At 36.5% G+C, this 26,990-nt stretch overlaps 3 protein-coding genes and 3 long non-coding RNA genes across 13 annotated transcripts; all 6 read right to left on the reverse strand.

Moving 5' to 3' along the window:
• Positions 1-1,154: 1,154 nt before the first annotated feature.
• cimap1b (ciliary microtubule associated protein 1B) lies at positions 1,155-2,911 on the reverse strand. The gene is made up of 7 exons (XM_079466458.1): positions 2,595-2,911; positions 2,263-2,394; positions 1,981-2,184; positions 1,798-1,899; positions 1,597-1,718; positions 1,378-1,518; positions 1,155-1,288 (listed from the first exon to the last, which is right to left on the reverse strand). Exons 2-7 carry the CDS (start codon positions 2,372-2,374, stop codon positions 1,196-1,198), a joined length of 774 nt encoding a protein of 257 aa, XP_079322584.1. The 5' UTR covers positions 2,375-2,394; positions 2,595-2,911; the 3' UTR covers positions 1,155-1,195.
• Positions 2,912-3,110: 199 nt separating this feature from the next.
• LOC306899880 (protein tyrosine phosphatase domain-containing protein 1) lies at positions 3,111-8,035 on the reverse strand. Of its 8 annotated transcripts, none has more exons than XM_079466450.1 (12): positions 7,898-8,035; positions 7,030-7,276; positions 6,778-6,858; positions 6,556-6,674; positions 5,506-5,643; positions 4,855-5,420; positions 4,551-4,775; positions 4,326-4,442; positions 3,941-4,042; positions 3,629-3,709; positions 3,398-3,508; positions 3,111-3,304 (listed from the first exon to the last, which is right to left on the reverse strand). In XM_079466450.1, exons 3-12 carry the CDS (start codon positions 6,834-6,836, stop codon positions 3,197-3,199), a joined length of 1,626 nt encoding a protein of 541 aa, XP_079322576.1. In that variant the 5' UTR covers positions 6,837-6,858; positions 7,030-7,276; positions 7,898-8,035; the 3' UTR covers positions 3,111-3,196. The 8 variants fall into 8 exon arrangements, with proteins under 8 accessions (XP_079322576.1, XP_079322581.1, XP_079322579.1 ...); XM_079466455.1 differs by having other exon boundaries at positions 3,117-3,304; positions 6,556-6,643; positions 7,030-7,196; positions 7,898-8,006; XM_079466453.1 differs by having other exon boundaries at positions 3,118-3,304; positions 5,506-5,551; positions 6,556-6,643; positions 7,030-7,196; positions 7,898-8,025.
• A 318-nt stretch (positions 8,036-8,353) lies between these two features.
• LOC306899954 lies at positions 8,354-12,503 on the reverse strand. Its single transcript, XR_013787256.1, has 3 exons — positions 12,389-12,503; positions 12,047-12,113; positions 8,354-9,891 (listed from the first exon to the last, which is right to left on the reverse strand). It is a non-coding gene; the product is annotated as an uncharacterized lncRNA (long non-coding RNA).
• Positions 12,504-13,281: 778 nt separating this feature from the next.
• On the reverse strand, positions 13,282-15,096 carry LOC306899891. The gene is made up of 3 exons (XR_013787247.1): positions 14,970-15,096; positions 14,629-14,714; positions 13,282-14,546 (listed from the first exon to the last, which is right to left on the reverse strand). It is a non-coding gene; the product is annotated as an uncharacterized lncRNA (long non-coding RNA).
• A 5,179-nt stretch (positions 15,097-20,275) lies between these two features.
• Positions 20,276-21,387, reverse strand: LOC306899963. Its single transcript, XR_013787257.1, has 3 exons — positions 21,279-21,387; positions 20,711-20,798; positions 20,276-20,620 (listed from the first exon to the last, which is right to left on the reverse strand). It is a non-coding gene; the product is annotated as an uncharacterized lncRNA (long non-coding RNA).
• A 2,316-nt stretch (positions 21,388-23,703) lies between these two features.
• On the reverse strand, positions 23,704-26,985 carry LOC306899712 (ADP-ribosylation factor 4). Its single transcript, XM_079466162.1, has 6 exons — positions 26,789-26,985; positions 26,080-26,160; positions 25,643-25,752; positions 25,364-25,435; positions 25,094-25,219; positions 23,704-24,836 (listed from the first exon to the last, which is right to left on the reverse strand). The coding sequence occupies exons 1-6, from the start codon at positions 26,853-26,855 to the stop codon at positions 24,750-24,752; spliced, it is 543 nt and encodes a 180-aa protein (XP_079322288.1). The 5' UTR covers positions 26,856-26,985; the 3' UTR covers positions 23,704-24,749.
• Between the last annotated feature and the right edge of the window lie 5 nt (positions 26,986-26,990).

Here is a 26,990-nt window from a genome sequence, read left to right on the forward strand (position 1 = left end):
TACTAGCTGTCTTTGCACGTGCCTGTTTATTCTTCTGTGTAGGGGGGAAATGATCCGTGACAAAAGTTACTCAGTCAGTGCACATACGGTTTTTTTCAGGCATATATTTGCGTTATCTATTTATATTGTTTATTTATGTTAACGTTTGTTTATGTTGATATTAGGGCATTGCGTTAGGTCACGAGGTCGATCCCGGAAACACACATTTTACTTATATGTTACATTTATTAATTTAGCTGACTCTTTTATCCAAAACTACTTAGAAATGAGAGATCGTTTAACATTTTGTAAATAAGAATAATGTTATTACGTAATGTTAAATGCTGATACTTTGGATAAAATGTCTGCCAGATGCCAAACGTTACATGTAAATATGATGCAAATGCAATTGTTTGTGTCTTTTTTTGACAAACGGACTGTCGCTTATATCAAGATGAGAATCGAGAGACGATATGCACAAGCCCCGCCCCTTAGCCGATGTCATCGGTCCACTTAATCACATTAGTTTCTTGTCTAAAACATTACAGACTTTAGAAGAAACTAATGGATAAACTCTAAAGCTGTGGAATGACATTAAATATTATGCATGTGTAAGACGCATCTTTAGCATCTGTGCGTCTCTTTGAGGTTTACAGCTGCACATAACTCCAGTATCCAAACATGCATTTAACAAGATAAAGACTTTGGTTCCAAAATGAGATAACTTCTTGTTGAATTTTTGTTATTTTTTGTTATTATGGCTCAAATCAAAACAAACCAACTGCATTTTGATTGATATTAATTGGACATGCATTATAAAAAACATTTAGGATTAACAAGTGGAGTTATCTGATTTTGGAACCAAACTCTTCATATATTTACTTGATAACTTAAGTGCATTATGTACGTCAACTTGATTTCAGAGGAGTATCCTGAATATAATTTAATTTGATGTTCCACTGCAGATTTCTCACTCTTTATTTTCATCAAGATGACATGATCAAACAACACACCAGTTATGTAATATTGTAGTAAACAAATATATTTGGATTTTTCTATTTAGAGGACTGCAGTGTAATGAACATTTCTGATGGCTAGACTGAAATATTTATGTAAATGTGTGACTGAATAAAAGTATCAAGATGACAAAATTTGCAAATGATGCAACATATTATAGCTTGTTGGATAACAGTTTATTATGACAGAAATGACCGGTTTAGTCAGCACCGTCTACAATTATAGGTGCGGTGTACTCCGAATGACGAATTCCAAAGGAGAAGCTTGGAGCGTTGGATCTTGTGAAGGTCACCTGTGAAAAGACACAAAACAATGTAGTGGACTCGCTTCATTAAGATAACGATATAGTACGATATAAAGTCCAATGGTTTTTATATGGACCGTTTCAGGATGGTGGGCTCCAGGTCCTGGTCTCTTGGTGGTGTCCCCCGGCATGAGGTTCCGCCCAGTCATACTATACTGAGGTGCCTTGTGTTTGTACACACCAGAATCCACAACTTGGTACGTCCCGGGACCTGGAGTCTGAGACGGAGAGATAAAAAGGTTTCTCATCACTTTTAGCAACTACGTGGTACAGCTCTATTTGTAATACTGATGCACCTTCCGTAAATCCTCGTGGAAACTTCCGACAGCACTACGGCCGCTGAGGGAGATGTTCGGGGCGGCTGATTTATTCACAACATTTGGCCCTAACACTGGGGGAAGCATGTACGCGGCCGGTCCTGAGAATAATGTAATGAATGAGTCCACGTTTGGGTGCCCCGTTCCATTAGTGTTCATTTGAGATGTGTGAGCACTTACCTGGTGTCTGGTCATTACGGAACAATTTAGTCCTTGCAGACAGTGAGAAAGCAGGTGCAGCGTAAAACACTTTCTTAGTTGAGTTTTCCAGAGAGTAACTACCTGAAATGGTCAAACAGCCTTCACTTTACTGTAACCTTTAGCATGACTACACAACGTAGCTGTGTGTGTGGTGTGTCAGACCTGGTCCAGGGGTTTGAAAGGGCTGAATGTCTTTGCGCCGGCCGTAGACAGAGTAAGCAGGGGTTCCGTCTCGACCCACCCTGGTGATGTTGGATGGAACGAGGTACCCTGGTCCCGGGGAAGCGTTGAACCGTAAGTCACAATGACGGATGCCGAAGCTGAATGCAGGGTTTTTCTGCATCCGTGGATCATGGTTGTTCATTCCTGAGTAAGGCAAAGAACACTCACATTGGTTGACATTTTATTAGTAAAAAAAGTATAATAACCTGTGTGTTTGTGTACCAGTTGCTCCAGGAAGAGCATATGTCGGCCCTGGACTATTATACATAGCAGCGATGGGACCCCTTGGACGATGGGGTCTCCAAGAACCCACCCATACATCAGCCGATGACATGACTTCTGTAGAATATGGTTCTGAATGACTCAAATAAAAAAATCATGCAAAAATCTGATGACTGATATATATAAATAAGTCTTGGGCGTAATAAAAAAATCACTATTTTACAAGTTATCTAGAAACGGTTTGAAATATGCTGCAATGTGTAGACTACTTTATTGTATAATATACGTTTTGTCAAACCGTTAAAATGCTAAAAAGCAATACAGTGACTCACCGTACGTGAAAGATATCCAAACAAACTTCCAAAGTAAGATTTTGATCCCAAGGTGAAATTTGTAAAAGTCGTTTGAAGGATGAATCGTTTAAACACCTCTTAATATCATATTATCTATACAGCTACATCAATTCATGAGCTTGTAGCCTTAATACAGACTAATGCGTGCAAATGTATCTCTCAAATCTAATTTACTTGTTCCCTTTCAAACTAATGATACACAATTGCGAATAAGTGCTAAATTATTCAGATCATAGGTTTAACTTCAATGAAATGCTGTGAATGTGTCGCACCTGCCGCGAACGTATTTGATGATTATTTTTGATTGTTTCTTTTGCATCTCTATGACGCGTCGCCATGGTGACGCCCTTTGAGTGACATTCCAATGGTGAGGAGTTTATGAGTGACCTGCTCGATACTGTCTCTGTCTTCGAGGAATTACTTATTAAATAAAATAGCATAACCAAGTGCGTTCTCTATGGAGATCATGTTAACACACATATACTGATCAGTCATGCGTTTTCTCAAACAATGATTTATTACACACGTCTTTTTATTCGTTTTCTTCTTTGTTTAAACAATATTGCCATCACATCATTATGTTATATAGCATTCATATTTGAGTGGTGTTTATTCAGGTGCAGCTGTTTCATTGCAGCGCTGAAGACCTGCAACAAGGTGTTGTGTCTCTCGATTTCCTCCGGAGGGCGCTGTCGCAAAGTAAAACATGCAACAGGTTATTTACTTTATTATTTTATAATATAACTACTATTCACTTTTTTTGATGAAGCACACGCACTTACTCTTGTTAAAGCTTGAATGAGTCTTAGTAGGATTATATGTTCATACTGTGGACAGGGAGCCACTACATGACCCACACAGACCAGCAAACAGTAGATGGTGTGCCGCTCGGCCTACGGTCCGAACACAAACGTGAGCTTTCATATAATTGTTTAAACAAATATTGTCGAATGTTTTGTGATGTCTTTGAAACGTTCTGTTTTTTCTTTCAAAAGGTCAGGTCAGGCTCTCACCTTGTGCAGTGTGTTCAGGGGATTTTGTGCAGGCCAGGATGAAGTCAGCTTCTCTGTGTCTTCTTTATTCAGAATAGGTTCCTGTTAGGACAAACCGTGCCAATTTTACATGACACGATGTTGTACAAAATGCATACTTCAGAGGCTTTGTTTGGTTTGTATGCTTAGCATCGAGAAAGGCATGCATCCCTTCATAAAACTTAAATTAGTCAGCCAATTTAGTGCACCTGAACTGCTTCTGTCAATGCTGGCTCTGTGACTCGTCACAAGCTGACATCCGAATTAGGATTAAAATGACCTGTGACCTCTGACCTTTAGTTTATCCAGCCAGCTCCATAAGAGTGTGCTTAGAACGTTTGGATTCTCCTCCAGGACCAGCAAAGCCCAGCCGCATTCATTTGAGTTGAGCTCGTCCTGTAATAAAACGTATTTTGGGATGTCACTACAACCCTCATCGGCAGCAGTTCTTATTTTAAAACAGCCCTGTTACCCATGAGCTGGCCCTGATACAAAACCTTTAGAGTATATGTTGATAGTAAATGTAAAAACATTGATTGATTTCATTTCATTTAATAAATAGTGTAAATACATGTATTTATTTATTTGACCTAATCCTAAAGTCTGACAGGTTAATGAGAATGTTAAGGACCATCAGTAATGTTTTTTACCTGCCTAAATCCAACTGTGCATGCTTTACCTGTAAAACTTCTGCCCTTTTCAGTACCGTGTCCGGTAGCGGGCGCTGTTGTGCCATCGCCTGGGCGACGGATGTGGATAATGATGATTGCTCTGTTGCATGATAGTCCCTCTGAAGCTTTAAGAAAAAGTTTGGTTTATCTCCCCAACGTTGCCAAAAATTAAATATAAGTTTAATTTCCAAATCATTTAGTTAGTGAGGTGTAGCGATTTCTTTTAAACTGACCTCTACATTTGAGCTGAACTTTAAGAAAGCCTTAGGTTTCTTCCCTGTACATTTAGTCTTGTTGACAGTCTCTGATGGCAAAATAGTGCCATGTTTCTCATTCAGTCCATTGCACTGAACAGATTTCTGTTGGGAGTCTGTCATTTTCTTATCAATGGATTGATGGATTTCCCCATTGCAGACGTGATGGTGTCCATCATATTGAGTTGAGTACGGTGCGAAATCCTTGCAGAAAAATATATTTTGAGGCTGTTTAAAATTGTTGCACTTTGTCACTTGTTATGTGTTGCATATTGGCTCTCACCTCAATGGTGGTAATTTTCCTGAGATCTGATTCGCTGTAGCTTCGCTTGTTTAGTAGGATTTCCCTCTTTCTTTCCAAGAACCCAAATGGCTCGTCCCAGGACTTGCAGGAGAAGGTTCTGCAGGATCCTCTTCTATCCATCAAAGCTGTTAGGTTTCTTTTTGAAAGAGTGTCCCTCACGGCCTTTCTCAGAGCAAGAATGGTCAATCTTTTTTCCAGTTCTCTGTGAACTTCAGGGGGATTGGGTTCACCTTGTGTTAGAGCCGTCAACATGCTGCACAACAGGTGTATGATCTTAGGTGTGTAGGTGAGGGTTCGAGCCTCTTCCCCGTGCAGCAGAAAGGCCTGATGCTGGAGGCACTGCTGCAGACTGAAGGTAAATCCGTAGCGCATGTTCAGACAAGGGTATTTTGTTAACTTCGAGCCCATCAGCCGGGCAAAATCAAACACTAAGCTTATCTGTGCACCGGTCTGAATTGAGCGGGGTCGCTTGATCCGGACGTAGTGGACAGCTTCACTCGCGCTGATCCGACAGGTGTAGACCAGATAGCATGCAATCAGAACACCTGCACAGGGAGGTGGAATGATTTCTTACTATTCAACTAGAATTGAATTTAGACTGAAAGCGATGATGTTGAAGTTGCAACTCACCTGTCCTGCCCAACCCAGCATGGCAGTGTACAGCCACTTTCCCTTCCTGCACAGAGAAGGCCAGAACCTTCACAGCATCCAAAATCCCATCCAGAGACAAGACTCCAAAATCAGACATGCCAAAATTGTAGAAGTAAACTAAAGCATAATTAAAGAGAGATGAAATCTGAAGCGATGAAAGTGGTGTCTTCAACATGTCTGCACTCTAAAAATGCTGGGGGGTTTTAACTCAGCATTGGGTAAAAAATGATTTGTTATGTCTTACCCAAACAACCCAATATTTTGGGTTGAAACAATTATTAATTGTTATGTTAACCCAACGCTGCATGGGTTGAACATTTGTTTTACTCTAATCATATTGCACCTTAAAATCAGAAGAAGACATAAACAACTATATTTCTTAAGAAGCCAAGATGGTTTGCCACTGTGACCTTATTTTTATTGCAATTTTGAACATTGTCACTGTTACAATTCACATTGCTGTAACATTTGTGGACAATACCCTTTTGTTTAATTATCTTTATTATTTGACTGTTCATATTTTACTTTATATAATAACACTTGCTGGACATTTGTATTAATATTATTTCTTAACTAAAAAACATTAAATAGTTCAACAACTGCGTTCGCGGTGTGTAAATACTTTGGTTTTTAAATATGCGATTTGGCATTTTATTCTTGTTTTTCCACCTTCTGTTTTCCGATTTCATATTCTTTCTTTTTTGGGGATTTTAAAATGAAATATGAACCAAACAGAGGTAGATGATGCTTTTTATAGTAATTTTGTGGAAACAATTTTCTTCATTACAATATAAAGCATATATCATACTTTTTACTTCAGTACATCTCTCTTAATACCTATAGTAATGATAGTACAAGAAAATAGTCAAATTAAAAGTTTTGTGTAAGAATGTACTAGATATTTAAGTATTAAGGGTGGGTCAAAAATCCACATGTATTTATGAAATATATTGGAGTAAAAATATGATAAAAATGGATAAAGCCACTTCTTATTCTTATTCTCTTCCGGTAAATGTGTGTTTGACTCACTTTTGTTGTCCATGAAAATCTGAGGTGAATAGGTGAAGCCGCTGTCAGGCTCCAGAGGAGGACCGCAGTGAGCATGCTCACCTGGCAGCTGCATATTAATGATGGATTTAATGTTCATCCTGTTTGTACATACACACATCACCACTGATGAACTCTTCACTTCAAGTGAAACATTGAAACACCTTATTTGGCCTTGTAATAAAAATACAATGTAAACCTCACTGTTTGAACTGCTCTATGATGCTGTATCTCTTGTTGAGATATGTAGAAGGTCTTGCCATCGCAATGATGTCATCAGTCACCCTAAATCCAAAGTGATAAATAAACACATGCAGTGCATTTATATGCAATGCATTTAGTATATCAGCATAGACAACAAAGAGATGAAATTGAATATTGATATAATAGTGTAAATTATCACATACTGAACATAAAGCGTATATTGTTGTGTAGCCTAATTGGTGTTTGCCTCACCAGCTGGAGAAGACGCCTTAAATGGCCTGCTGGCTCATGCTCCAGCATCCTGGACCCTCATAGCGACAATCCATCCCCCCACAGGTCAGAATACAGATGATTTTAGGTGGAATAGCTTTTACTAGGCTCTCCCTGGCCTTGGAATACGTAGGCCGGGGAACTGGAACCTGTAGATTCATCGAGGAGAGGACAGGAAAGCTAAAGGAAAATGTCTATATGCACCTAAGGCTTCATTTTTAGCATGTCACTATGGATGAGACGTTACATGGAAGATGAGAGGATAGAGCAAAGATTGACTGTTAGAATGAATTTGACAGAGTTGTCAATACATTCTACATTTGGGTAGTTGACAAACAAAGGTGTCCTATGATGTGAAATATAGAGAAAAGCTAGCAAACAAGAGATTTATCTTTATCGTTATTTTATATTATAAAAAAAGTCAAATAAATCAATATATTATTAACAGTTTGTTGGCAATTCTCACTATTAACTAGTTGTTATTAGCATGCATATTATTGGCATATTGACTGTTAATACGCACTCGTAAAGCACTTACTCTGCACGTCCATACTCTACAACTAATCTTACCCAATACCTAAACCTAACAACTACCTTATTAACTATTAATAAGCAACCAATTTATCCGAGTTTATTGGGGAAAAGTTGTAGTCAATGGTTTGTTAATAGCGACAATTGCCCCCTATATTAAAGTTTGTTTTATAAATGTTTGCTGTGTCACACCATATAGGAAATGTATACAGTTTGTCAACTACCCAGTTACACATTGACAGACGCTTTATCCAAAGCACCTTTAACACAAGACAAAGCAGTGACAATCATATACATCATATACAAATTTGTGACTTACCGAAAACGTCCATCCAGAAAATGATTCCCATTCGTTTATGTATAAATTGCATGACAAATATTTATGGGAAATCCAACATGCTGCATGCAGGCACATGTGCTTCAAAGCTGACCCAGCTCTTGTCCTCTAATCCTTATTAACTGACATAAACTCATTATTGGATCGACATTCACAACTCATAGTCAGGCTAACTTTATGAAAGGTTTTGAGACCTAGAGCAACAATGTGCCTCCGAGAACATTTTTCACCTTTTTATCTTGAGAGAACAATGGAAAGAGAACAGATCTGGGAAAGAAAGAGGGGACTTAAACTCGGGTTGCCCACCTGCAACGCTGTCTGCATGGTCACGGATTCTGACAGACATTTTACATTTGTTAAATCATAGTACTTCAGAGTACATTTATAAACAAGAAAATCTTCCTGTGTTCTTAATGTTGATTTTTGACCACCTCAAATGAAGACTGATGATTCCTTTATTAAATGCAGAGATTGAGTGACCATTATAATTGAAAATGTATGAACTATGGATATATATTGTGCATTTGGTGAAAAAACACACTTTCTTTTTACACAGTTTTATTAAGCGGGAGTTTCCGTGTAGCCTATTAGCTTTAGTGATACAGTCACATGAAGGTAACAGATCATGTCTTGCTAATGGTCCCCTACATAACCAAGTACATTTTTTAGGTGTCAATAGTGTATAAACTAGTGACTCTTAAATCATAATTAAATAATTGTATGATTTAAGAAAATTCTCATTATAATCATGAGAGAATTTACAACCAGATAATAAACAGGTTTGTAAACTAAATACCTAAATCTCACTAGAAAGTTTTACATCACTGAAACTTGGTCAGTTGTGTGTTACAGATGAGAAATATAGGTTAAGCATAATATCAATGTATAGATTATTATGCACATATTGTAATGTGAATGTACATGATTCATAAAGAATCCTAGAGTCATTTCTACATTCTACATTCCTTTTTATATACCCAAGTTTTAGATTATGGATTTAGATTAGTACAGGGATGCATTGTGTTTAATGCATCACTGTACTCACACAATGGTTCCAGGAATCTCAATTTGGGAATCTCGTGGGTTCTTGTGGTCAAGGACACACAACAATCAATAAGACTCAAAAATTGAGATTCTGGACCCTCTGTGGGCTGTTACAGATTAATTTACTCACTAAATGGCCGTACACAGGTTCCACGAATCTCAATTTTGGTATCTCATTGGTTCTTGTGGTCAAAGACACACAACAATCAATAAGACTTCAAAATTGAGATTCTGGAGCCTGTGTGGGTTGTTTCAGATTAATTTACTCACAAAATGGCCGCACACAGGTTCCACGAATCTCAATTTTGGTATCTCATTGGTTCTTGTGGTCAAAGACACACAAAAATCAATAAGACTTCAAAGTTGAGATTCTGGAGCCTGTGTAGGCTGTTTCAGATCAATTTACTCACACAAAATAACACACAGGTTCCACAAAAAGTTGTGCAGCGGCAGCCCTTTTTTCAAGAACGGTAATGTATTATGTATAATGTAGAAATGACCCACACTGCACAGAAACTAACAGTATAACTGTTTTTTTTTTGACCCTGACTCCAGGAGCTTCACTGAATGATTCATTGAATGATGCAGAGGAGCCAAGGATAAATAAAAAGACGCTGAGTGACCCCATATTAAAATAAAAGACAAAGTGATGCATTTTAATGCAGCATTGTCTGGTGTCACGGCTCTCTCTCAGTGTTGAGACAGCACAATGGATGTGAGTTCGTCTTATAAAGTTGATCCACAGAAACCATTGGTTCAGTGTCTCTATTGGATTTTTTCAGCAGGCGAGGGTGGTGGTATCTATCCTTGGCAACAGATATTCCAGCCCCCCTGTGAACGTCGTCATCGTTGTCATTGTCGTCATCATCGTCATCATCGTCATCATCGTCATCATAGTCATCATCCTCTCCTTTACTGTCCCCTGAAAATATCTGTTAATGGATGACAAACTTAATTTTTGTTTAGTAAAAAAAATACAACTAATAAGGAAATTAATGTCAATGCTGATGAAAATAGTTTAAGTTTAAACCCCTGCATTATACTGTATCGTTGAAGAAAAGTGTATAGCTTTAAAACATTTGATTCACCAATTATGCATACAATGCAAACTATGTAAATCATAAAGGAACAGAACAGTCCAGCTAATACCTGAGAGAGGAAAATCCCTGACAGGCCCTCTAATTATTTCCCAATGAAGGAATGGGAACACTGCACTTTCAGTTACGAGTGGCAATGCACATACAAACAATATCAACCTATGAAAGTATACTTATAATCTATATGTATCATGCTTATGTGTTTTTGGTCATCTGCAGTCACATCTTATTCGTTTATCCAACAGCTAATAAATGCAGATTTTAAGCTTGATTTAGTAAATATCATAAAGCCATAAGATTGACTCGCTAAGTAAAAAGTCATGTGATATCTTTAATAATCTAAACATGTAAAGCTGTTAATGACAAACTGAACATTAACTGAAGTCAATGTCCATTTTCATTTAATCATGTACAAACATTAGCACAAAAAGCATATATCCTTAAAATGTATGATATAAATTAGCAGTTAGCTTTATTTGTATAAAGTATAAAAAAAATTTAAGGAGCCTAGAATTTAAAGTGATTTGCTGAGTATCTAAACCAGGGTTTTGGCAGGCAAATGTGATAAATCTATAGTGGAGAAACTGTGGGCTTTTATTTATTTTCTTAAACACCTTCTGTTCTGTAGCAACCAATAAGACAAAATGTTTTAGAAAATAAGCTTTGACAGCAGGGTATTTCAGAAATGTCAACCGATGGTTGTATGGTAAAATTGTGTTCTTCTCCTCCAATGACTTAGGTGCAATGTTTTATTTTGAGCATATTTAAGAAACCGATGTCGGTCTGGTTCTACCTGTATGTGCAGTGCACATGCATTCCACTAAATGCATCACTTGTTACTTAGAATTCATTAGTAACAAAAGACCAAGCTTAATATTTTAAACACAGTCAAAAAGCAGAATGTGGGTTAAATGTGAAAGGGGGACTGCTAATTCAAAATTCATAAAATAAAAAATAATTTGGCTCTTTGTTTTCTATTCTGCTCTTAGTATCAGAATCAAAGTATTTTCTATTTTTATCAGCAACTTTCTGTTTCTGTTTCTCTGTCTTCCAAATGAGTCAAGGACTGATTTATTTATTTGCTATTAAAGGCTTTTATATAATGTTGTGTTCATGACAGAATGCACAATCATTTTCAAATGTATATTCAGACGGAATACTACATTGAAACAAAATATAATAAACAAACACAACAACAATGATCTGCCAACATCCACATGTGATAGGGTTGCAGTCCATACATCATTTAACTTTAACTGTAACTTTTAATTCCCCCCAAAACCCCAACATTAAAAGTTTTAGTGTTTTAACTTCAACTTATATCAGTTAGTTTTTAAGTCAAATTATATTGGCTTTACTGTACACGTCATTTCAACTTATCTCTCACCAATCAGTTAAAATGATAAATGATTTATTCATTTAGCAGACGCTTTTATCCAAAGTGACTTACAAAGAATTTAACTCAGGTTTCCGTGAGTTAAGTCGGAGATAACATCTTGGTTTTCGCATTTTGTCTAAAAATGTCACTCTATTCAAAGCTGGCATTTGTCTATTTCACTCTAGACTTCTAAAACTGGTTTACAGTTAATGCTATAAAGCTGTTGACACAAATAACATTATGGTATTTAAAGAAATGGAATTCAATAATTGAAATGATCGATATGTAGCTCCCCCTGGCCTGTGCCAGCTTAGAAAACATTTGACTTCTAAAGTAGAAACTAAACCTGTTCAGTGAATTTGTTTTCATCTGCAACCACAGAATGGTCACGTGGAATTCAGTCTTAGTTTCAGTTCGTCATCACACACAAGCATTTCTGTTTATTATAGCATGTGTTTGCTGTGTGATTAACATCTCACGGAAGATAAATACATTTTTTCTTCTTTAAAATGTTTTACTGTTAAAAAAAACTAGAAAAGAATTGCAGAGATTGTTATATCTTAAATTTAAATGTGCATTTCTGATATCAGACAAAAATTTTGTTATACTTACAACTAAAATGCAAAGCCATCCTTTGGCAGCGTGATGTCTCAACCTGTGGACAGTCATCTAGTGAGAGCTAAAATAAAAATAAAAGAATGATTGAATCTTTTCAATAAAAATATAGGTAATCAACATTTTTATAGACGAAGGAACATTAGGTGTCTATCATCAAACACACTAAGATGTTGTTGTGTCGAGATGCTTTTGAAGTTCTTAGTTTTGAAAAGAGATAAATGAATAAGTCAGCACAATAAATGTTATTCACTTATCTAAATTCAGACATTTTAAATGAGTTTTTAAAGATCAAGAAAAGAGTCAAATGATCCTAAACTGACAAGTACATTCGCTTACCGTTCTGGAGTTGTTCCAGTCCGTTTTCAGCTAGATTATTGCCTGCAAGTATACCATCTCTATGCCGTATCAGACAAGAGAGTCTGTAGGATTGAAAGGACCGATTTGTGTTCTCCTCCTGCTTAAATAACCCTGCCAACCTTTGTCATAAACTCCTCCCTCTGTTTCTGTTTTCAGGCTCGGTTTCAGTAAACTAAAACTTATTACAGTGATTTAAAATGGCTGCAGATATACTCTATTGTTTATAAAAATTAAATTGGTTTATTTGATATCTTTTTCTGAAAGATGATGTCTTGGACAACAGTACACTGAAAACCTGAATAGGTTGACTGCTCTTGGATTGAGTTAACCTGTTGCCCCTGAGGTCTCCCAAAACTTGTGTATTTAAGTTCACTGGATGACTAGATTGAATTTAAATGAAGTTTACATTCTACATTCCTTTTTATATTCCCAAGTTTTCGATTATGGATTTAGATTAGTACAGGGATGCTTTGTTTTTAATGCATCACTGTACTCACACAATGGCTGCACACAGGTTCCAGGAATCTCAATTTGGGAATCTCGTGGGTTCTTGTGGTCAAGGACACACAACAGTCAATAAGACTCAAAGTTCAAGAACAGTCCAGCTAAAACCTGAGAGAGGAAAATCCCTGACAGGCCCTCTAATTATTTCCCAATGAAGGAATGGGAACACTGCACTTTCAGTTACGAGTGGCAATGCACATACAAACAATATCAACCTATGAAAGTATACTTATAATCTATATGTATCATGCTTATGTGTTTTTGGTCATCTGCAGTCACATCTTATTCGTTTATCCAACAGCTAATAAATGCAGATTTTAAGCTTGATTTAGTAAATATCATAAAGCCATAAAATTTACTGCAAAGTAAAAGAGCAAACTCGCTTGTTTATTTGCAGATACATGTGGACGTGATTGTTTAAATACGTTAACAGCATTGAGGATCATCTTTTGAGTACATGTTTTTCGGTTAAATGTAAAGCAAACATTCTGAATATATAACGTTAATAATTCAGTCAAATAAATCAGTCCTTGACTCATTTGGATTATTCAGAAGTGTGAGAGTTTACAATTGCAAATAAATGTCATAGTTTGTCAGACAATGGTCTTTATTAAGTTGCATTGTTTAGCTTTTTTACATTCAGAAATAGGCATGGTCAGGTTTCCGTGAGTTCGGTCAGAGATAACATCTGAGTTTTTGCACATTGTCTTAAAATGTCACTCTATTCAGTATTTGCATATCAGTGCAAGTAGACATGTTAAGCTGGCATTTGTCTATTTCGCTCTATAGACTTCTAAATCTGGTTTAGTTAATGCTATAAAGCTGTTTAAAAATGGTGGTATTTAAAGAAAATTTATACATTTTGCAGAACATTAAACTGGACTGTAAAGAAGTGGAATTAAATAATTGAAATGATCGATATGTTACTCCCACCTGGCCTGTGCCAGCTTAGGTCTGAAAACATTTGACTGCTAAAGTAGAAACTAAACCGGTTCAGTGAGTTCAGACATCTGCAACCACAAAATGATCACGTGGCATTAGGTCTTAGTTTCAGTTCGTCATCACACACAAGCATTTCTGTTTATTATAGCATGTGTTTGCTGTGTGATTAACAACTCACGGAAGATAAAGTATACATATTTTTCTTTAGAATGTTTTACTGTTATCAAATAAAAGACCACACATTTGTTTCAGTTTCATTTTTCATTTTTTATTTTTTTGTATTTATTTTTTAAATTTGCGTTCAGCCTTGAAAAATAAAATAAAATAAAATAAAATAGGTCGTTTCACAGCAAGCCATCCCTATGACCCGCCAACCAAGCAACAGACAACCAGAAGCCGACCATAAAAATGTTCCCTTACGAGAAAAATCGACTTCACTTGTCTTTAAGCGTCATGTTGCTTATGTTGTGTAGGTTTAGTACGTTGTAGGAGTTTCTTCAGTTGCTTCTAGTTTCTGGTGCTTCGTCAGCAGCCCATGGATCTGGTGCCGTACACTGCAGGTCCACTGAACCCCAACCAGAGGACTGATGAAGGTTTCAGATCAAGAAAACCCTCAGAAGCCACTGGAGCAGGGCAATGGACCCGAGTGCTGAGTCCCGTGGCAGACTCCTCCTCTCCTCCAAATAAAAAACTAGAAATGAATAACAGAGATTATTATATCTTAAATTTAAATTTGCATCTCTGATATCAGACAATAATTAAGTTATACTTACAACTATAATGCAAGCGTTAGGCAAAATGCCAAAGCCATCCTTTGGCAGCGTGATGTCTCAACCTGTGGACAGTCATCTAGTGAGAGCTAAAATAAAAGAATGATAGAATCTCTCCAATAAAAATATGTTTTTAATAACAAAGGAACATTAGGTGTCTATCACCAAACACACAAAGATGTTATCTCGAGATGCTTTTGAAGTTCTTAGTTTTGTAACAACATAAATGAATAAGTCGGCACAATAAATGTTATCCACTTATCTAAATTTAGACATTTTAGATGAGTTTTTTAAGATCATGAAAAGAGTCAAATGATTCTAAACTGACAAGTACATTCGCTTACCGTTCTGGAGTTGTTCCAGTCCGTTTTCAGCTAGATTATTGCCTGCAAGTATACCATCTCTATGCCGTATCAGACAAGAGAGTCTGTAGGATTGAAAGGACCGATCTGTGTTCTCCTCCTCCTTAAATAGTTCTGCCAACCTTTGTCATAAACTCCTCCCTCTGTTTCCATTCTCGGTTTCAGTAAACCGAAACTACAGTGATGTCAAACGGCTGCAGATTATACTCTATTGTTTATAAAACAATAGAATTGGTTTAAACTTGTGTATTTAAGTTCCTGGGTGACTAGATTGAATTTAATGAAGTTTACTTCACTTTTTTACAGACTTGATAATGTAACAAATGACATTAAAAGGATTCTTAACAGACGATTGAATGAACTTGATTGACACAAATGGTCCTTAATGTGGAAGGACACGTTTACAATGCAAACACGAATCACCTGCACACAAAAAAATCAAAAAACATTAATACTACTAGAGTTAAACCACCATTTAAATGTCCCAAGTCCCATAGTTCTATCAAACAAATACATTCAAGCACATTAACTTGGTATTTCTCATTTAAGTTTATTGCATTGTTTTGTAAACAAGTCCGGACTTAAGTTATGGGTCCAAAACCAGATTGCTTGTTATTTCAAGCACAGGCATTATGGATTACAGTGTATAGAGAAAACCAGCATAATATATTTTTAATGACATTTTTATTTGGTTTTTCTTTTGTTGGTTAAAAAACCTAAATACAAAACAAAATTTAATGATTTAAAAAAGCGTTTACAGATTTTTACGTTTTAATATTCTATAATAGTCATGCTTTTATTTTTATTTAGCAGATGACATTTCAAAGAAACATTAGTGTTATTTTTACAATTGTCACATTTAAGATTTTAATCAGTTTTTGTCAGGGATTGGAAGGAGAACCCAAGCACAGGCAGCAGTGGCAGAACCCAAACAAACCTTATTACAAAATAAACAAACATTGAGGGGAAAAACCAGGAATGTAAGAAACAAAAACTTCCCATGATGCGGCAAAAACAGCCAAGATAAATAAACCCTCAAAAGACTAAACACAACTAACAGAAATGTGGACAAATGTGGACTTCTTACTTCACAAGACAGGTTACGTACCATCAAGGGACGTTACGTACCATCAAGGGACGTTACGTACCATCAAGGGACGTTACGTACCATCAAGGGACGTTACGTACCATCAAGGGACGTTACGTACCATCAAGGGACGTTACGTACCATCAAGGGACGTTACGTACCATCAAGGGACGTTACGTACCATCAAGGGACGTTACGTACCATCAAGGGACGTTACGTACCATCAAGGGACGTTACGTACCATCAAGGGACGTTACGTACCATCAAGGGACGTTACGTACCATCAAGGGACGTTACGTACCATCAAGGGACGTTACGTACCATCAAGGGACGTTACGTACAAGACCATTTCACCAAGGCCGCTCACAAACTGTATAACATGGGAGGGAAAGAAGAACAACGACCAAGCACAAGTCAGTAGACATGAGGGCATTAAGTAGGGAGACTAACAAATGATAATTAACAAGGAACAGGTGTGGGTCATGAAACAAATGAGAGGGGCGGGGCCAGAGACGAGACCAGAAAGAACCCATGTTATGTCATGACTGACTATAATATGTTTCTCTCCACATAAAACACGTGGACCTGTCATGATCCTGCCACTAGACTAGGAAATCAAGACATGAGAAGGCAGGATCATGACAGTTTTCCCAACCAAGCCAACAGAAACCAAATGGGGCTTTTTTGCATTTATTTTTCCAGAGCTTCTTTTACATAAGACTTCTTTACATAAGACCTGTAAACAACTGCGTCACTGGTATCCGTATATCCGGACTCCAGCACGCAAAGGTGATGACTCACGCACCTGCTTTTGAATTTCTGCTCCGTCTCTAGGCCATTTTAATTTTGCTTACAGACTATTTATTTTCAGTATGTTTGAACTAAAAAACTCTGAAATAACTCCAAACCTTTAATGCATCTTTAGTGTCATTTTATTAGTCAGCTTCTTGATGTCTCTCACAGTTACAGCAAATCTACATTTGACAGCAGTTTGGGAATAGACAATAAGAGAATACAATGTATTAATTGAATGCATGTGTTATTATTACAAATTATTTTTATATAATGGTTAAGTACATTTAATGATAAACGAATAAACAAGAAAACTTATCCCTGACAGCCAATAAAAGTGTTTTTCTGCCTTTTTAAACACAATCTTCAGACACATATTTTTTAGGGGGGAGTTTCTACGTAGCTTATTGGCAGGTGATGCAGTCACAGGCAGACAGATGCACATAAATCAATCTGCAGTCAATTTATTGTTAACCTACTGTTACAGATCACTTGGCTAATAATCCCCTGCTACATAACTAAGTACAACAATAAGATTTCAATAGGAAGAGTCCCTCTGACGTTGTGACCAGTGGGGCTTCATTTTAGGCTAGACCTCAGTCCTTTTATTTGGACAGAGTAATGCATCAGATACACATTGTGTTCTCATTCATATCCACAAGTGTTTCTTGTGTTTAACAACACTGACGCCAGTGTGTCATGGTGTAATGTGTGTCTGCAATATATCAGAACCAGAGAGTTCAACTTTGTAAGCACAACCTGCAGAATGGATGTGCCTGTTGACTCCTGGTGAGCGTGTCATCTCGCAAAACATGCTCTCTACGGCTGAATGCCAGTACTGTGGCATAAAAGTCTATTGAGGTGAGAAGATTCTAAAAGTAAGCAGTGGTCTTTTACCTCCGACCCTGATCTCGACTCCTCCAGAAACCTTCTGCTAGTTTGTCTGGAGAGTATCTTGGACCAAGCAGCCATAGTCTTGATAAAATATCTTTGACAAACATTTACACATGGGCTCGAATAGGGCACTGACCCCCAGTACAGTAGATTCGAGCAAAATGCATCCTTTTCAAATGAAAACGTTGCCTATCAAGCCCACCTTGTTTGTTTAGGATGCTTCTAAGTGACTACAGTAGACCGATCGCAGTTCAAGTCCTGCTGAAATTACATGAAGTCGAGTGCTTTGCTCAAGAGCACAATGGTGGTTGAGATTGCCGTTCGGATAATTGGCTCACATCTTCAAACCTTTGGAGCTTCAGCCATCAGGTTTCCTTCTTCTCTCCATGGTTTCTTCAGGGTTGCACAAACAGGCACAAAAGCAAAGCCAATCTGAAGAACATAGATGCTGCTGCCACTGCACAGCGGGAACGTTGCGAGAGGCATCGTTTCCATGGATTGTTCAGTATTTGTGTCACCGTCACGGTTTGCCATGTGCTTACATGGCGCAGGAGGTTTTCTGGGTTGTGACTCTTTGTCACGACGGGAACTGTGCTGTTTCTATCAACTACACAGTTCTTGGTCCAGCGTGTTTCCTTTGGCCTTTCGTAACACTAGTTGCAAGGCATGTGGAGCATCTACCCTTAGCAGCAGATGCTTATTCCAGCACACCTTTAGTCATCTTCATCATCATCGTCAGCATCCTCTCCTTCACTGTCCACTGATAAGATCTGTTAATGGAGAACAAACGTTGAAACTAAAGAAATACCGAGAAATTGTCCCCATACATAATTTTTGGGTGAACATTTCCTTTATATATAATGTTATTTTTATTCAAATTCACTCAAAATTAAATTCAATGAATATATAATCAAAAACATATTAAAACATCAAATAAATTAAGTTGTTGAAAATGTACATGATTGTGCCTTCTGAACCCCTGCACTATGCCATTGCATACAAAATGCAGATTAATGGGACTCCAAAACATTTTCTTTCCTTCATATACCAGCAAAACTACAGTAAAAGTAAAAATCAATAAGGAAGAGTTCCAGAAAAATCCAGGAAAGTCCAAAACACTCCCTCTGTAAATGTTATCAATTGCTGTACGGAGGAAGGGAGGGGTGATATTGCACTGTGAGTTTGCACAAACAAAAAATATATATAAAGTTATATATATTTCATATACTGTAGAGATGCACCGTCAATCATTTAATTCATATTGTTTGTATACATATAAATGATAGATAATCATATCAATTGCATTCTGTGTGTAATTTGTAATCTGAAATAACGCTTGATTTACTTTACAAATGTTAAATTTGCACACGTATTGTCCAAAATAAATAACTATAATTCTGCAGCAAGGCCAGACACATTTACTTTTCGAGCACATGAAGCAGCCAATGCTGACGTAAGTAGGCTACTATGACAATATAAAACAACATAAACAGAAATAGAAATTACTTATTTCTTTTTCTTTAGTCAGACTTTCAACATTGAAAAGACTTTTACAAGGTAAATAAGTCCAAACGGTTCATTTATTGGCAGTAAAGAAAATTGAAAAGAATTGTTACAGAATCCATGCATTTGTTTTTTTCAATGTCGTTAAAGAACTTGCAGTATGAATTTCCAGATTACAATAAAATATTTTAGTAAACAAACAAAATGTACCTTTAGATACTTACCATAGTAGCAATTTGTTTATACTCAGAGCAGTTGGTTACCAGGCAAATCCGTAGACGAATAAAAATAAATCTATTGAGCAGACACCCTGCATACTTTATTTATACTGCCCTTTCCAGTAGATCTACCTCCTGATTGGCTGATTTGTAGCCAATCCAGTCCAGACACAAGAAATGGATTTCACAATAAATGAAAGTGAAAGAAAAGCTTTGCCGGCAGGGGATTTTAGCATTTGCTAATGATTAACAAAATGGGGGAAAAAATACACAATTCTTCACAGTGATCTCAATCTGTTTGTACAATATATTGCATGTGCAAGCAATTTTTATTTTCAATCTTGCTATTTATTCATAAAGCTATCCATTCCCTTGTATCATTTCTGTATAGCACATCTGTACATACAGTACTGTATACTGTACACTGTATACTGTACTGTCTCTTTCTGATTTTGTAAAACACGCATATAAAGAAAAGAAAACTCCACTACATAAGTGTTTTGGAGGTTTCCTGACTCACTTTGTATATTCTCTTCAATGTTGTTTTAAGGTATGCATTGCACGAAATATAATTAACATATCTGTATTTCTACTGTGTGTGGTCGTGCCAGTAAAAATGTTCTTTTAGACTATGTTGCAAGGGAATCACTTATAATATTGCTTTACAATTATCCAAAGTCCGCTATATACAGTAATAGTATCTTTTAGAACAATGCCGGATAAACAGCTCAAGTAAGATGACTCTGTTTAGATCTTAGTTTTGAATGTATTACTGTGATAAAAAAGACAACACAGACAGTTGATTGTGATTTTTATTGTTTGTTTTTTGTCTTCTTTTTACGGAAAGTTATCATAAAGTCTCATAAAGAAAGTTTTTTCTAGCAGGCCATCTTCATGACCCACCAACCAAGCCACAGACAACCAGAAGCCGACCCAGGGGAAAGGGTAAGGGACTTCTTGTTGCTTTGGTTTTTTGGTTGCTTCTAGTTTCTGAGCTTCGTTAGCAGCTCGTGAATCTGGCGCTGCACACTGCAGGTCCACTGAACCCCAGCCAGAGGACTGATGAGCCACTGGAGCAGGGCAATGGACCCGAGTGCTGAATCCCGTGGGAGATCCCTCCTCTCCTCCAAAAGAATAGACTATAAAAGAAATAAATATTGTTATAGATAGACTGTCTGAGCTCAGACAAAAAAACTAGTTATGTTAGAAAAGATTTGTTAGGTATTTACAAAGAAAATGCAAGCATGAGGCTAAGCCCCGAAGTCATCCTTCAGCTGCGAGATGGTTCCACATGTGGCCAGTCATCTAGTGAAAAAGCTTAAAATAAGTGAAGAATTGATTAAAAAGAGAAAAATTGGGGAATATTATTACCATCACGCATTCAAATTTTGACACCGTCGATTTATACAATTATTTTTGTCCGTTTGAAACAATAATAAACAATTTCCTTAAACAGAGATAGGTCAAGCAGAATTTCCATGACGTCACCCTTCACAAACGTAACAATACTAAATACATTAGTTAGTGTTATTTAAAAAAACTTCTATATATACTACTTCTATATATATAAAAATATAGTTTTAGTAGCCTATTTTGTGTCAAATTCTTGAAATATTACCCTGATAGATAAAAAATCTATTCTGGGCTCTTGTTGGCTCAATTTTACTAACCTTAATAAATGTTCATTTGGTAATGTTGGCTCAATTATACTTTCTCCACCTAACTTTGTTTTCATGAGACATACGTCTGTAAAACAGTTGTAGTCAAGTGACCGTAAATGAATGTAAATGATCTTACCGTTCTGGAATTGTTCCAATACGTTTTCAGCTAGATCCTTGCCTGCAAGTGGATCATCTCCGCGCCGTTTCAGAAGAGTCTGTAGGATCGAAAGGACCTATTTCTGCTCTCTTCCTCTTTAAATAGTCCTGTCAACCTTTGTTATGAACTCCTCCCTCTGTTTCTGTTTTCTGTCTCGGTTTCACAGTAAACAAACTCACAACAACAGTGACGTGTAATCCGCATTTATGAACGTAGGTTTTATTTTATTTGATTCTAGGTATAATAATAATGACAATAATAGTTGTTCAATTACATTTTTTGATTTGGATTTTTTGTGAAGTGTCTCAAGTTTTTATTGTATAACAGACAGTCATTTTAAGTTATTGCATTTCAAGAGATGATAATAGTTCAGTCAATCATTTGAGTAATGTGTAACCAAGCCCACAGAAACCAAACCAAACGGTTTGCATTTTTGCCTGCATCATATATTCAAAGCTTCTATTACATAAGACATTAAGACTTCATTCAGACTTTTACATAAGACTTTTACTGCGATCTTTAACAAGATGGTGTTAAAGAATAAATATTTATAAGCATGTACACTAACACACTGCTTAAAAGTTTAAGGTCACGTTCTCACTAACTTTATTTTATTTGTTGTTGTCTCACTAATGTGCTTTTTAAACAGTAAAGGCTAAGCCCATTTCCAATCTATCCCACTGTCTTTTCGCCTTTTCTCCTAAAGTCAGTATAAATACATTCAAAACATTGTCATTAAGCATACTGAACTGTTTATTTTTTGAAAGACCTCAAAACTTTGAAATTTGTGATTTATAGTAACTTTGATATGCTACCTGTGCTGAGGTTCACTGATGTACATGAGGTTTGGTCAATATTGTTATACTCAGTCATTACTGCATTTTTACAGAAGGTCCGTTTACCACGGTCGCCCCCCACGAAGGCACCACAACTAAGCTGTGAACATGGTTGTCCAACAAAATATTAAATGACAGAAAATATCTTCGACTCTTTTTCATTCAAAGTTTAAGCATTGCTTGACAATTTAGAAAAATTACCCTTGCTGATCCTAAGCAGAATGTATTGCAAAAAGACAAGATTATTTCCTCGTGTTTTACACAGCTGTACACTCACCTGTTGGCAAAGGTCTCCATGGTTCTAGAATCATCACCGGGTCTTAATCTAATCATGGGAAATGAAACTCATCTGGGAATTTCTTGTAAGCGATGTTTACAACTGTGCCATTTCTGCTTTTGGTTTTATCTCTTCTTTTTTTCATTGCAACTTTCTTACATGTATTTGCATGATATTTTAGCATGTTATTATTTTTGTTTACATGTTGTTCCTGTACTATGTTGACTGTGAAGCTGCTCTGATATAAAATAGAATACTAATGCTTTATTCCTCATTGCTTTATATAAATATTAATACAGTTTATGTTTAGTGTTAGTCTGAGTTTTTACTCTTAATTTCAGGCGGAATTAGTTTGTTCTGTTACTTAAACAGAAATTAATCTTTGACACTGGCACAATATAACCACATATCACAGAAACACATATGTTCCTATATAACACATTTGAACACTAAACAGTTGGTTTTAAAATGTTTACCGCAAGGGATTATATTATCTATTATATGTATTCCTTTTAGCTATCAGCATGCAGTCTACGCCCTGAAGGAAGAACTTCAAAGCAATGGTGGAGTGCTTTCTATCACAGACCAATAGTTAGAATCCTCTTATCAATACTTAAACTATTTAATTTAGAGTAGATCTTAGCAAACCATCTTTGCATAAGAAGTCCACATTTTCCTGGAATGAGAATTTGTTGGTGACGTCTGATGGTTTGATGTATTAATACATTTTTGATTATACAACATAAATGTGCTTTTGATCTATTAACATTGGTCGTGCACAAACATGAGGAAATTAACTTGGTAAAAGGAATCGTAAGTGTTGCAAGTGAATCTGATCATCATCAACAACTGGCGTTAAAATGGTTTTTGTATGATGCAAATTCAAAGTAGCCCAAATACTGACGAAAATATATAATACTAAATAAATACATTATGAATCAAGTATGTATATAATATGTATTAAAATTCACAATGCAAGAGTTGAGAGGATCTGAGGAGAAGGCTGTAAAGATGCTTTAACCAACTACTGAGTTAAGGATATGAATAGGTACGTACTTATTTTAGTTTTAATAATTTGCAAAGATCCAGGTTACAAATCTTGCAATTATTGACATGGACTGCAATGTAAAAAAAGAAATCAATAGTAATTATATTGCTGCCTTATCTTAAACTACTTTATGATGAATGAAATTAAGAGGGATAAATACTTTTGCAAGGCACGGTATATGATGGCAGCTGTCTAAGGACAGCCACACAGCCTCCAAAATCTACTTTTATGAAAATCTGGATTGAGATTAAAAGGACATTTTAATAACTGCACAATCAACTTCAACGTATGTTCACGATTATGTTTTATTCTAAAACAATATAATACATATAATACACAAACAATTTTTTCATGATAATAGGGTAAAATAGATTGTTTCTGTTACACATAATTTAGGAAAGCAAACCATTTCGACCAGACATGGAATTTATCAGTATACATTAAATCAGCATCCAGATTCAGTCACGAGTAATGATAAACTGCAGGTAAAACCCAACATTAGCCTTTTTCACATGGCATGACAGACAGAAAATGTCAATTTCAAAGTGAATTTGCAATGTTGAGGACTTTTCTTGCATTACTGTGGCCTAACAACATGAAATGTCCTCTCTGGGTCAATGAAACACTCAACTTTGGCCATAAAACAATGAACTGATGGGAAATCACAAAAGACGACTGTACACGTCATGTATTGATGCGGGGAATGTCAAACCAGATCTAGAAAGTCAATTCTCGAAGGTGCATGCACAGTCAGAGACAATGTTTAGAAGGACCACAGAAACCTCAAGCCACTACAGTGATAACTTAATAACTTTAAAATGTTGCATATTTATATAGACTGATGGAACAGGCATGGCTTTGATTCGCTCACAGTCCAGCTCAAAAATATTAGTGACCGCCAAGATTCTCCAGTTCAAAAAACAAGCCCTTTAACAGAAATGCAGCCCCTAAACCATGGTGATCAGATTGTAAGAATACTTAATCAAATCCAATAACCCGGCATGCTGATCAGAGACTCCAGTGTTAATAGACCAGAAGGCCATTTTGCTAAACTAAAAGAGCCATAGTGAAGGAAGGTCTTTCAAAACATTTTTTCCTCTTGGCAATGCAACAATGTACATTAGAAAATAAACAAAATTGGGCAACAGATTATAAAAAAGGCTAAGACAGTGCTGAGTATTTGATGGTTCCTTCCCAGTTGTCAGCTGTCATACACTTAAAAGATTCTAAGAGGAGTCTCTAGACTTTTCATTGGTTCATACGCATTCATTTCTCTTCTGATAGTCACACTAACGTTTGGAGAGCTCATTGGATAACCAGTCCAGTCCTTCGTAGAGTCCAGTGCCCTGTGTAGCGCAGGTTGCTTGAACATACCACTGCATTTAAAGAGGTACAATAATCAATAATACTGTCATTGTGCAAGACGATTTAACAGAAATCAAGACATAAGTAATAATAAAGTGCAAAAAGTCGCATGCATGCATTTTATGAAGCTCTATCATGAAGCTAAAATGCATCAGTCTTTATTCATTACAATTGCATGTAAAAGATTTATGTAAATGTCATAAGGTCGATGTTAACTTTTACTTCAAGCAAAGTGTATACAATGATTATACAAAAAAAGTGTGTGTACCGTTCTGCTGCGGAGACTCTGAAGCCCAAGTTTGTCTGTGAGTTCACTGACAGCCATGGCGTTAGGCAGATCCTGTTTGTTAGAGAAAACCAGTACTACTGCGTCCCTCAGTTCATCTTCCTGTAACTGTACACACACAGGAAAAGCCTGATGAAGTAACTTAACCACATTTAGCATTTAAAAACGATTTCTACACAAACGTCTTGATACATTCCACTTGGCTGTTCTGTACAAGCAAACCACAAAATCAAAATTTAAAAAAATTCTAACCATTTTAGAAAGTTCCTCTGCAGATTCTGCCACTCTCTCTCTGTCGTTGCTGTCCACCACAAATATCAGACCCTGAAGATATACATAGATAAGCAGAGGGAATAAATAGTCTAGCAGTCACTGAAAAGACGTCAATGGTTATACGGATTGAGTTGCCAATATTAATATTCACCCTTAAAATGTTTAGTAGGAATGCTGTAAACATTAATAGTAAGTACATTCTCTCTAAACCATTGAAAAATCATACCACTTCAAATAAAACAGTTGCGAAGACCTTACCTGTGTGTTCTGAAAATAGTGTCTCCACAGAGGACGAATCTTGTCCTGGCCACCAACATCCCACACAGTGAAACAGATGTTCTTATATTCAACAGTCTCCACATTAAAACCTGTCAAAGAGAAATACAGTATTCAGAAATGTTACCGCACGCTATTAAATAGTGGAAATTCTCCATTGTTAAGAAATACAGTACTGACTAATTTAATGATGCAACCAACACATCCATGATGACAGTCAGTGGATGTTGACATAAAAGGTACAACCCAAAACCCAAACCATAACAGGGTTTATAGACAGATATTTCTTAGCGGAAAACAATCAAATTAACAACATTTTCTTTGACCTAATAAAACTTTCTTTAGATTATAAAAGGAAAAATGTAAAGAACTGAAGTGCTGTGGTTCAGGTTCTGCTCATTACAGCCACACTCTCTTACCTATGGTGGGTATGGTGGTCACAATTTCTCCAAGTTTCAGTTTGTACAATATTGTGGTCTTGCCTGCAGCATCCAGGCCCACTGTGAAACAGATACAAGTAGAAATTATGTTTGTAAACAGATTAGAAATATGCTGATCACCGAAAACATCAATGCTACTATACTAAATACTGCATAAAGCACAGCGATCAAACTAATGTTAAACAATACTACACTAGAACAAATAAGCTTGTATTTATAAAGAGGACTAAACTAAGCTAGCAGTACCACTCACTGCACTGTTGTTATTACTTCAGTTACAAATGATAAACAAATTACACAATATACGACATTTCTAGTATTCAAAACTACTGCTAGATTAAACTACAACATAAAGTACACACACTTTATTCGCTATATTAAAATAAACTAGAATGTTGACCATGCTAAGATGTCAATTGCTATTCCTCTCGATAATCGCTCGCGCACATTTAAAGAAATTCCACACCAAATGACATTAAACAAAACAGGTGGGTTCGTATCACAGTCTTTGCATATGTTTGAAGGTAAGAAAATGCCCGACATAGCTCAAGTCTACTTTCTTAAAAACATCATTTGTTGTGAAAAAGAGACGGTCGTTCGTTGCCTTTAGAGCCGTATTTTAGGGAAATGATCAAATTGCGAAAGTTGGCTGACGCTGCTAGCGCAGCTAATGCGAACGAGCACTCACCCATGAGAATTCTCATCTGTTTCTTTCCGAACAGCCTGCTAAACAGCGACGATATGGTCAGACCCATTACGAAGATTAACAACGAACCAATTAAAACTGTGAGAATGTTCCTAAAGTTTTAAGATTGTTGGTGTGGCGCTCGCCTGGCTGTCAGGAAACCGTATCGACTCTTCTGCGCTTGCGCAACGCCACGTCACGGCCG

This window comes from Barbatula barbatula (assembly GCF_947034865.1).
Source record: "Barbatula barbatula genome assembly, chromosome: 10".
NCBI classification, from domain to species: domain Eukaryota; kingdom Metazoa; phylum Chordata; class Actinopteri; order Cypriniformes; family Nemacheilidae; genus Barbatula; species Barbatula barbatula.